Genomic DNA, 12784 nt, shown 5'->3' with positions numbered 1-12784 from the left:
ATGAACTTGGCGTGCATCTTACACGTCTACAGTGCAGAAAAGCAACAGCCGACGTGATCTTTTTACACGCAGGCAGTAGACCAGCACAGATCACACCGTGCACCCGTTGTATATGTATTCAGTTTACATGGCAGTGGGTGAATCGAAACAAGAATAAAGGCTTTCAATTCATCTGCTACACTGAACCGAATCCCACACAAAAAAGTGCTCGTCTTTTCCATGGAAAGGATTAGACCAAACACAGCAGGGTAGCAGCCGCCACTTTCAAATTCAAGGTTTTTCTTTTTAAAAACACAGGAGGTGTGACTTCCTGTGAGAGAAATGATACAGCACCACCACATTTTTCCACAGAACTTGACATCAATTTTTGAGGAAATGGTAGGTTTCCAAATAGTCATTCAAATCAATCAGTAATCAACCTTTTGCACAACAATTGAAACTTGTGTTATCACCCAACACAGGTAGTACGTGAGCTTTTCCTTGATCAATATTCTTACAGGCAGACATTACTGAACATTACTGCAGTGTGTGAGCAGGTCAGGCATGTTCAGTAATACACCAAGATTAAACTACTACTCACACTTAGCTCAGCTTCCTGAGCTAAAGGAAGTATTAAATGGGTTTCCTGTCTTAGAGAGGCATGATGACTGTGTGTAGGTTTGGATGTGAGGCACAACAAGGATGTGTCATGTTAAGTAAGGGGACCAAAAAAAATAATAATAAAACATCTTTCTAGGTCATCAACAAAACCAGTTCTGTGTGTTCAGCAAATTGTGTGTGGTAAACAAAACCAGGCTAAACTACAAATAAAGACAAAAGATCTTACCTTAGGGATTTTTTTTTTGTAAGATCTTAGATTGACTCGGTGACGTCATCTCCATCAATAATTAAACAGACTCTGAATGACCAACATTAACAGGTGTTTTCCAGTAAGGTAAGTATTAATCAAAGTTGGCCAATGATGTGTGTCCACATGAAATTTGATTGGTGAATCATGTCAATGAGTCAGTAGTGATGGCTCAATTCCTTCTAATGATGTTTTAAAATGCACCCAAAGGCAAATAACCAATGGTTTTATAAGAAGTTAATGTAATTGCCAAACAATTTTTTTAAACTGATCAGGATGTGCAAAAAAAAAAAAAAAAAAGAAACAAAAAGAAAAAAAAAAAATAAGCAAAGCACAAACAAGATTTCCATTCTGGTCATAAACACAACTTTGACGATGTCCTTATGACCTGGCTGAAGTGACACAAATCTGACTCTTTTTTTTGAGTAGCGTTACACAAAAGAATTTGTTCTTTTCAAATCAAATCAAACCTGAGATACTTTCATACGTGGTCTTTGATCGGATACATATCTGAAAAGTGCTACATGAATAGTAGGGATGCACCAAAATGAAAATTCTTGGCCGAAGCCGAATATAATGAAAAACTTGGCCGAAGGCCGAATACCGAACACGTTTTTTCGCGTTTTTTCCATTTATTTTGCCATTTTTTTCACCATTGCATAAATTAAATAGTCAAACTGTGCTTTTTACTATTTTGTCTTGCTTTTCAAAGAAAAAAATCAATTACAAAAACGACAATTTCAAAATATTTATTTAACACTGAACATTTTTTTTTTCATTCCAGCAGGCACAGGCTACCAACAAGACACAATATAACTTTAAATAAATAAATGAGTAAAATAAAAATATTTTTATATGGTCATCTTTGAGCCCCCCTTGAATAGCCGATGTTAGGTCTATAACTGACTGCTGAAAGAATGGAACACTCTGTAGCCTACAGCAAAAAAGTGCATCAAAAAGTGCATTGACAAGAGTGCAAAAAAATGGTTCTATTAGGTTCTACATGGCTGATTATATTGGGGATATATACACCGCTCAATATAGTATAGTTAGATACGTTGTTAATGTTATGTACCGTGATAGATTTAGTTAGTTTAAACTATAGATTAGTTCATTTAGTCCCCGCTGGTTTTTCCACTCCCAGTCCATAGTACTAGTTCATGTTTCGTGTTTTATGTTTTGACTCTGTTTTCTGTGACCGCGACTTCAATTCCTGCTTTGCTCCGTTTATGCCGGTTTGCCGATCGTCCGACCCTTTGCCTGTCTTGACTACGTTTTTTGGATTACGATTTGGAGTTGTCTGCCTTCCCTTAAATAAATACATCTTTACCTGCTTCTGTATTCTACTCCCTTATGTCTCGCGACGTGACGGAATACTCTGGAACAGAAACAAAACAAACACACGTGTCCACAGTAAACAATGTCATTGTTGTCAACATCCGAAGAGCATGCGCTCGCTGACCACTCGTACACGTAGCTCGTGCATGCGCGCGCCCCCTCACCTCTCCGAGCGCGCTGCCGGAAGTGGAGGTCGTGACATTCGCGTGTCTCACTCTGGTTGCTAGGCTATTTGGTCGCGTCATCAAACACGTCATTGTTCGGTCAAATTTATTCGGCCTTTTCACTTATTCGGCCGAACACCGAAAGTGCTTTTTTTTGCTATTTTCGGCAAATAATTTCAGTTGTCGAACATTCGGTGCATCCCTAATGAATAGCTACATGAATTCCAATCTGACCATTCTCATTCATGACGCATGAATCACTATAATATAAAAGATTTTTAACAAATAAATGATGGGGATATGCCCCCATTAGAAGTTATTCTACAATTTGGTACATTCCATTTGCTATGGTACATTCCGTTGATGCTGCTGCCAATCGCCCCTCCTGAACATGTCATTAGATAAAGTGGCGGATATCAAATCATTCATCCACTGCATAAAAGTAAAGTGTGCAGGTTTAAGCTAAGAAAACACCAGTGGCCGGTTATAATTCTGTTAATGGAGAACCTAGAATCTCACTTAACTAAAGCCAATCCTGGTGGCTCTCTGATCTGCCACTCTGCTTCAACCATCCATCTCCTCTGTCCATGTCTATGCCTCCTGGTTGCTTCTATCTTTCTGTCACAAAGCTTTTAGTTAATAGAAAGTCATAACACTAGATCAAAGCCTGTGTATGCTTACACGTCCTCTCGTTCTCCATCAAGCTCGGCTCAGAACTGCTCTTCTCTTTGCCAGAGCAAAACACTTCAATCTTTATAATGGGATCGAATAATAATGCTTTTCCAAGGCCATGTTTACTAAGCAGCAGCCACACAGACACTAACGAAACCCAGGGAGAGATACAAGCTACAAAATGCTTCCTGACATACTGTACTCGTGCAGTGGCCTACTTGGAACCAGCTCAAAATAAATAAATAAATAAATCTACAAGGGATAAATGGCACACACATCAAGAATAATACATTTGCCTGTTTTTTTTTTTACCCCCATGCGCTGTAATGCCAACTACAGATTTCAGCTTGATGTGACAGAGAGGGGGAATAGCATCTGTTGCACGGTCCCCTGAAAATAATTATACATACAGACAGACAGAAGTTGTGGCTGTTAGTCTCATACCACATATGAGTGTGTGGAGGAGTGGAGGACCTTCCTTCTCTACATACGTGTGGATGTACAATATCAATTTAACCATGTCCCCTATGGCTTTTGTTTGCTTTAGCAAACATCTACTAGATGCACCAGGAGCCACCTTTGTCTCCAACAAAAAAAAGGGGGGGGAGCAGGGACGATTGGCAGGTTTCACCATGGTTGACTACTAAATCCTTCCCCAGTATTTCACAAGCCATCTTATTTTAATTACAAACCCAGCCTCCAATTAGAGGCCAATAAACGTGGGATGAAAGAAAGAAAACAGACCTAACAAGGGATGGATTTTACACCCTCTGCGTTCCGCCACCGTAACACACACCACACAAACACACAAATCCATTAGTCAGGGCTTTTCTGATTTAAACAGGGTAGCGCTCTCTCTCTCTCTCTCTCTCTCTCTCTCTCTCTCTCTCTCTCTCTCTCTCTCTCCCCCTCTCTCTCTCTCTCTCTCTCTCTCTCTCTCTGTGTGTACGCACAGAGAAAGAACTCCACAGCTTTCCTTTGTTCTCTCAAGGCTGCATCCTGCCATTAAGATCGCGATGCTCAAACTGGGTTTTCTTGCCGGCACTACCACGCTTGGAGTCGACCACCAAATCTCAGCAAGAGAGAGAAAGAGAAGGTGGGAGGTTGGGGGGTGGGGGTGGGGGCTGAGAGAATGTAAATGCCAAAAACCCAACCTACAGTAAAGCAAATAACACTAATTTAACAAGGTGCAACAAACCACTACATCCTGAACCCTTCCCAAAAAGAGTCTCTGGCAGATCAATACAATTTCTTGGAACCATATTTTTAAATTATGCCATGTCAGGCCTAAAATCAATAACCTCCCGGAAGTACTGTGCAGGCGTCAACAGCTCTAGAAGTCTTATCCATTGTCTCACAGTGTCATTACTCGTTCATCTCTGCTGGTGGGCTGATGGAATATTCATCTCTAATCAACCAATTAGAGCAGGTGGTAATGGTTGTGAAATATAACCACTGCATCATTCCACACATGCAGCGTGTGTGTGCACAAGAGAGATTTAGGGTCAAAACCACAAGACTAAGCTCCAGACAATGAGGATTTTTCACACATCCTGTGACACACAAAGCTCAAAGCACGTGTGATATATACATATACCAAACACCCTAACCACATTTCCAGCATGTGCGCATATTTATTACTGCGATACGAATACATTCACCTACCTCGCAGCCTGCCAGACAAATGTGCAAAAGGACAGAGTGCATCATCACTCAGTTCAGCGTGGGACCGATTCAGCGTAGGACAGTTATACACCCGGTCAGATGGAACACATTCAGTACATATGTGTTTATAGCATTCTGCTGAGAAGCCAGTCATTTCCTCTCCAGGTGTAGTATAGAGCACATACAAGAGCACACACAGCTCTAGACACTCCTTAACTACTGGGGCTGGGAAATTACACTAATATTACAATATGATATTTTTCAGAGTGTCTTACATATCGCCACATGTCAGTGCTTCTATAACTATATAACATGTTACTCATTGTACCAGATGGACATTAACATATCATTTTGTAACGGTTTTCTTTTGTTATTAAATACATTAATTAAGGAACACAACACAAAAGGGAGTAAAGTAAAAGGGGAAGGAAAAAAAATAATAAAATCAATGAAGGGTCACAGGTGTGACACAGCTTGACGTAAATAACTGTCATCACACTGAAACCGATCATTTCAGCGTTTTATTCTTCTTATACACAGCCGTTTCGCAAACGATGTGAATTATTTATTTATTACTGAACACCAAGTCGTACATTTGATCCATTTATAGTCATCAGTCCCTCCAGGATTTTGCGATGACCGAAAGTAAGGCAAAAATCAAGCAAACGCCGCAATATTTGGAGGAGCTTGCAGATTTTGGCCCAAGACGTGTAATGTGATGTCATCACAACACGTATTCAGCGAAAGCCCTCTTCGATTCGGGTGTGTTGGACATGAGTACAGCTAAAAGGTCTCATTTACCAACAAACATCACTGCAAAAGATTGCAATCTCGCCAATTCAAGTAGTTTTCTGGGGGGGGAAAAGCCCAAACACAAAACACTCCATAAACTGCATCACAAATTTTGAAAAAAAGCTAATTTTTGGCCACAACAAATCACAAATTAAAATCTGCGCGATCCTATACGGTTCATGGAACAGCCACAAAGTTAGTTAGCTCCTGTTATCACTTATGCAGCTTGTCATGTTACTGACAAACCATAAAACTGTCTGTCCTGAAGATTTTCCTGTGTTGGACAACTCACTGGAGATTCACTACAAAAAATGCTAAATAAATGCATTCTTATTACACGTTTTTTTGTGGGTTTGTTTTATCCATTCATGTGGAGTGTCTACCATACATGTCTCTCTGTATGCCCTATTCTGTAATTGTCAATTTTGACTAAAACATCTCTGAAATTATAGTTTCTCCTAAAATTATCCCAGTGTTCCACTGGTTCTTAGTTAGCAAAAGCAAACCTTAGACAAAGTAAATATTGAGACTTTGTAAATTATACGGTTTAAGCTGACAATTCTGTGGTTTTAAGAGGAGTTTTAACTCTGAATTAGGTCAAAGTAGGTACTTTTTCTACTTCATGTTCCTTTTCTTTTAGTCAAAGTTTTGGTGTAAAACGTCCTACAACAATATTAGTGATATATACGCATTAGGCCCTGTCAGGATGCTACTGTTTCTGGGCGTCTTGCTTCATCGGTTTCAGAAGACAGCTGGCAGTCCTTAAGAGCCAAATATGTAAATGAATGTGTGTGTGTGTGTGTGTGTGTGTGTGTGTGTGTGTGTGTGTGGAGGTTATCTGAATATCTCAATATTGCATTACACATCCTCCGCACAAGTCTAGGTGACAGTTATGCCACATTAGATGCCAGACTGATCATCAAATTATGTGTTATGACGCCATATAAATAATGTATAAAATAATTTTATATATAAGCCATATAAATAATAAAGGTCAAGGCAAGCATGCTGTGGCTTTTGGACTTCTAAAATGTTTGCTCTACAAAGGTTAACCCACAAAGTGGAGATCACGAGTTGACGGACAACCTACAAGAATGTGCTTATCACTCAGCATGTACGTCACAAGTGGGTGAAAGATGAGGAATCGGACATGCAGAAAGAGCAACGAGTGAGTACGTCCATTCAATTCACCTCTGTCGAAACTTACAGAGCGTGACTACTCACTTGTATTCAGTCATTATACAAATCACACCACCACTGCACTATCAGGCCGATAGACAGACAGCAAACAATGACTTCCAAAGACACTTTGCTCCTTCAAACACATGGCTAAGGCTGACCCCGGATCTGTGTAACCTTTCGAGCTAATAAGACGTTAGATAAGAACTCTAAAGCCTTATATGGTTTGCTGTTTCAAAGGTACTGTAACAACCGTATGGTTCAATAACACTAAGGTAAAAGGAAACATGGCAGAAAATCAATCAGAATACAGAGTGGCCTCTGACCTCAGTTACAGTATGAGAGACCCTCCTCTTGACCTCCTCAGTGTGGAGGTTACAGCTTTCAGATTTCCACTTTTAATTGGCTTACAGAACAGTTTTTTTGGGGGGGCGGGTACTGCAAATATAAATATAACCTTGAGAACAGATAATGAAATCAATTTCCAAAATCCAATTAAGAGGCGTGTGCTCTGTGTATGTGGGGGGGGGGGGGGATGTTAACATCCAGAAAAAAATATATTATATTTTCAGGGGAATGTCTTACCTATAAACTCTGCCAAGCAAGAAAGCTATTCATTTATTCAGCAGGAAGAAGCACTTCTCAAGACACACACACACACACACACACACACCCCGACTCACAGCGCCAAAGCAACCAGAGACCATTCATTTTTCAACGAGAGCTGGCGACTTCCGGCGACATGAGCAACAGCAACCATTGGCGACTAGATGTGGGCGTTTCCAGCGACTTTGAAAGTTAAGAAAGTTTAACATTATGCAAATTTGGAGCGACTTGGTGCAGCGACTGCCAATGGGAGTGAAGACAGTAGTGCGCATGTGATTCATAGCTACTCATGCTCACTAACAGAAGCACCGATTAGCACAGTCGCCAATTAGTTTAGGATCTTAACGGATTTAAAGCAAAATATATATAAAATAATAACGAAAACACACTCACTTTTTGTTGCAATTGAGTAAAATCCCGGTGTAGCTCCTATCTTGGGTGAAGTGATACTGAGATAGGAGCTGCACCGGGATTTTGCTTAATTGCAACAAAAAGCGAGTGGTTTTCATTATTATTATTTTGCTTTAAAAGCACCAGGGCCATAAACTAAGCCAAGTTAATTGCCGATTGCGCTTTTGGCGCAGACAGATGGCCACAATGGCAAAGAGCACACACTGCTTCTCCTTCATCTCTTAGGATATGATGCATACATACACTGGTGAATTTTATATAAGATCGCTCTCCCTTCAGAATGTCTCATTTTAGCTGCAAGAAAATTGGTTTGTTGACAAAAATGGAATGTTAGTTGCGCCACCCATGTTACTATGGCAACCAGTAGTAGGAACACCTACTGGCGACTTCATAGTACTGCGACTGGCGACTTCCCGCGATAAATAAATAAATAAATAAATAAATAAATAAAAATCGCTGTGTGTGAGAATGCACCTTCAGAAGGAAGGAAAGTCAGCAGAATGTTGGAGTATGAATAAACCCTGACCCTCATGACAAACTCCACACAGAGAATCTGCTTTGTTTTACACAACAGGCTAGGCTCTGCTTACGTTCGCTATGGCATTTCATTCCAAACATGAAATCTAGGGGCTCATTGTAAAAGATGCTGATTAAAATTTCTTTTTGCGGGGCTTTTGTGCTGACACGCCAGACTTAATCGCCTATAGTGTAGGAGTGACGTTGGAGGAGAATGCAGAGGTCATGATCCTGAGTAGGCTAAGGCGGCACTTCATCTTTTTCATTGTCTGAGAAAGAGCACGTCCTTAATGTGAGGCAAAAAACACACTCCTTCACACATGTGCTGCACACAACTGCCATTGTATATTTGGATCATAAAGAAATTGCACATAAATGTGTTAAATAAATACAAATATATCCCAATGGTTCATGGCTCTACATGTCTACTTGAGTAACAGACATATGACACACATAAAATGTCAGGCACTAAGAGGAGAAAAATAAATAGCACAAGCCCAATAAGAACAGAATGAATACCAGCTCCTGTTACTCAACCATGTGTGCCTGACGGAGATGGAGAAACACTAGACCAACATCCAGCGTGAGGATGAGGAAAAGTCAGTAACGAGTGTGGAAAAAGCCACTGCTTATTCCATCAGCACGGGGAGCATCAAAATGCACTTTTGGTGGAAAATTCCCATAACACTCTCGTCATATTTTTTCCGTTTAACCTAGCCTTGTTTGTAAAACCTCAGAAGGTCACGTATGATGTTGGAGCTCCTAATCAGTGTCATGAGAAGGGTATTAGAAACACAGCTAGTCAAGTGAATAGTAAATCCAATACAACAACAGGAAGAGGTTAAGAAATAGGGCTAGTGTCATAAGGTGGAATTTTCCATGTGATCCATTTCACGTGAACAACCACCACACTGATAGTCAAAGATGAAAAGCTTACAACATAATGTGTAAATTAAGCTGCAATTTATTGCATCAATTTGGAGTCTCAAAAAGAAAGAAGTTGTGGTTTTGGTAGTCAGTGCTTTAGATGCAACTTAACAGGTACTGTGGAGCATACTGCGCTGTTGATGGGTGAAGCCTCTCCTGCGACAACAACCTCTCCCACAGGGTGTTTAAGCGGAACATGGAAACAGTCACATGGTGAATCTGGCCATATGGGCATGATTAAAGACTTCTCGATCTCCATCCCACACTGTGCTCTTCGGAAAGATATAATTACAAAATTTCAACCTGATGGCATTTGGGAAACTATTGTAACAGAAAAATAGAAAGATGGAAGATGTTCAGCAGTGCCACAGAAGTGACGTGGGAAGCAGGAGAGAATTAAATGTGGGAAATGCGAGGCAGAACCAGGACGAGGTCCCACACAAAAGGGGGATTATCACACTAACTTTAATAGACCTCTTTATTACTTGGGAGAAACTTCTGAACCAGTGCAAGAGCTCATTCGTCAAAAAATTCCATGAATAAATGTTAGTGTCCTATTAATGCAAAAAGGCAGCATGTGTCAAGTTGTTAACATTTGATGCTTTGCCATGTTATTTTGCTTAATGAGTTAAAACCAACCATCAAACAGCCTTCTATTATCTGTTTACTTGTTTGGCTTGAAGGTCATTTTTCTTGCACTCTATAAGAAAATCACTGCTACAAATCACTTACACAATATGTAAATATAAATATACACTATTGCCAAAAGTATATGGACACCTGACCAATCACAACCATATGTGCTTGCTGAACATCCCATTATACATTTTGCCCCTTTCACTTTTATAATAACCCCAACTCTTCTGGGAAGGATTTCCACTAGATTCTGGAGCATGGCTGTGGGGATTTGTGCTCATTCAGCCACAAGGCAGTGATGGCTGGCTGGTTAAGGCTCAGGGTTACTGATCAGAAGGTCGGGGATTCAAGCCCCAGCACCGCCAAGCTGCCATTGTTGGGCCCTTGAGCAAGGTCCTTAACCCTCCCTGCTCCAGGAGTGCCGTATCATGGCTGACGCTGTGCTCGGACACCAACTTCCTAACAAGCTGGGTTACGCGAAGAAAGGAATTTCACTGTGCTGTAATGTATACGTGGCAAACATACGTTATTCTTTTATTAGCAAGGTCACTGATGTCGGGTAAAGAGGTCTAGGGTGAAGTCGGCGTTTCAGTTCATCCAAGACAAAAGGTGTTTAATGGGGTTGAGGTCAGGACTCTGTGCAGGACACTCGAGTTCTTCCACTCTAACCTTGGAGAACCATGCCTTTGTGTTAGATGAACTGAAACGCCGACTTCACCCCAGACCTCCTCACCAGACATCAGTGCCTGACCTCGCTAATACTCTTTCTGGAAGAAGAATGTATGTGTGTCACATATACTTTACAGCACAGTGAAATTCATGCTGCCATGCTGGAACAGGTTCGGGCTGCTTAGTTCCAGCGACTGGGATTTCTTAATGCTACAGCATATATTCTACACAATTATATGCATCCAACTTTTGAGGGAACAGTTTGAAGGAAGACCAACATATGGGAGTGACGTTCAGGTGTCCACAAACTTTTGGCCATACAGCGTAGATGTGTGTGCTGCTGCTAGCAACAGACTCAAGTCAAGCCATACGAGCTTCTTGAGGAAATTCAAGTCTCGTGGTGCTCCAACACACACCTCTTAGCGACATGTAAAGGAGGAATAAACTCTTTTGCCTACAGACGAGCGCCTGGAACAAGAAAAGAACATCAATAAACTACAGCGAGGGAAAACGAAACCACTGGCAACGTGTCCTGTTCTTTCAGAATAATTGTGAGGCGTAAAAACAAATAAACTACCTGAAGCGAGTCACCTGTCGCGCGTGCGGCTCTCATTATGCGTCATCCTACTCAGCAATACTAAACAAAAACCAAACTCAGTGACTATATTCCATGTAAAACAACATCCAGAAATAATAATAATAATAATAATAATAATAATAATAATAATAAAGAGCTATTCTTGTTTGATTAATTTAGCTCGTTGGGTTTAGGAATGACAGTGGCTCTGAGCGCATGTCAATTTACCACAGTAGCCAGTTTGCACCTAACCAACTGTTTTGTTTTTAAGCAAAGCTTGTACAGGTGAGCAGGTGAGTGTATAGGAGAAGTGAAATGCACTGACCTTCATGGCTGGTGAGAGCTGCTGTCCAGGAGAGCAGAGGTAAACACATGGTCAGAAGTGCAGCGAGCAGACAGGTGTCCGGCTTCATGTTCCGCAGATCAGAGCCACTAAAGTTCAGGAGAAAAGTCTGAAGAAGACCAGTCTCAGCTGCAGCTCATTGTGCCGGCTCTGTACTGAGACCGACGCGTAATATTTCGCCTATAGAGAAGAATAACGCCGAGTGCAAGTGTTGGTAACTTGCAAAAAAAAAGCGCGTCTCTGATGTATAAAAAAATAATGTGTATACAATTTTTTATTTATTTATTATTAAATAAGCAACATCATTTTGCTTTATTTTATTTGTTTTTACTCTCCGTCCTGGTGGCGTTTCCGCGTGCTGGTACCAGTTTCAAGTATTTCAGCGTCTGCGTTCACAGGCACCTAAACCCTTCATTTCCTCTCACAAAAAAAAAACAAACAAAAGGAAAGAAAGAAAGTCAAAGTTTTCCCAAGTTTACAGCAATAGAAATGCTGAAATCCCGATGGCTGCCACATCAAGAAAGATCCCACTCCTCTTTCTCTGTGCGTCCGGTCAGGTCTTCCGTCCGTTCAGCTGGAAGTGCACACCAATTCAAACGGTCCCATATACACCTCTCGGTCGCTATCCACCGGCTCGAATAAATACCACAAAACACATCCGAAGCGCGCTGTCAGATTATATAAAGAAACAGCTGAGTAAAAAAAGAAGGCTGGAAGCGTAAAGGAGGAGGAAGAAAAACTAGAAGCGTTTATTTGTCCCGAGATCCCAGTGACGAGTCACTAACAAATCCTACTCGCTCCCTGCACTCAGCGCCCCACCCCACTCCCATCACTGACTAATCACCTACAGGTAACACACCACGTGACCAGCCTCGCCACACAGCGGCGGATTTAATCAGAATGATCATAATAATAACAACAACAATAATAATAACAACAATAAGAACAGTAATAATAATAATAAGAAGAAGAAGAAGAAGAAGAAGAAGAAGAGTAATAATAACAATAATAATAACAATAACAGCAATAATAATAACAATAATAATAATAACAATAATAACAATAACAACAACAATAATAGTACTACTAATAATAACAATAATAATAATAACAATAACAACAATATTATTAATAGTAATAATAATAATAATAATAATAATAATAATAACTATAAGAAGAAAATATTATTATTGTTGTTGTTAAGAAAAATAAACAGAACATAAGTCTAACAAAAAGTTTGCAGAAAATCTATTTTATACTAATCCTTCTTATTCTTATTCTTATTCCTTTCATTTTTTAAAAGTATCTACTAAATTCATTTGTTTGGCAAGCGCTTGTATTCACACCGACTTACAATTAAGCCATAATTGGCACATTGTATTATCATAATTTCTTCCTAGTAGTCAAAATTTACATTTAGAATAAGATTTACAAGAAGATAT

General features: G+C 40.2%; 1 protein-coding gene across 1 annotated transcript in view; it reads right to left on the bottom strand.

Annotated features, from left to right (window-relative positions):
* sema4f (sema domain, immunoglobulin domain (Ig), transmembrane domain (TM) and short cytoplasmic domain, (semaphorin) 4F) overlaps positions 1-12278 on the bottom strand; it is a 68479-nt gene extending 56201 nt beyond the window's left edge. Inside the window, exon 1 of the mRNA XM_053629275.1 lies at positions 11325-12278. Coding sequence (XP_053485250.1) covers positions 11325-11412 — 88 coding nt within the window. The 5' untranslated portion in view covers positions 11413-12278. The remainder of the gene's footprint in view (positions 1-11324) is intronic.
* Between the last annotated feature and the right edge of the window lie 506 nt (positions 12279-12784).

Source organism: Ictalurus furcatus, chromosome 7 (genome assembly GCF_023375685.1).
Source record: "Ictalurus furcatus strain D&B chromosome 7, Billie_1.0, whole genome shotgun sequence".
Lineage (NCBI taxonomy): Eukaryota > Metazoa > Chordata > Actinopteri > Siluriformes > Ictaluridae > Ictalurus > Ictalurus furcatus.
Note: the sequence above shows the minus strand (reverse complement) of the source record. Positions and strands in the feature narration are given on the sequence as shown.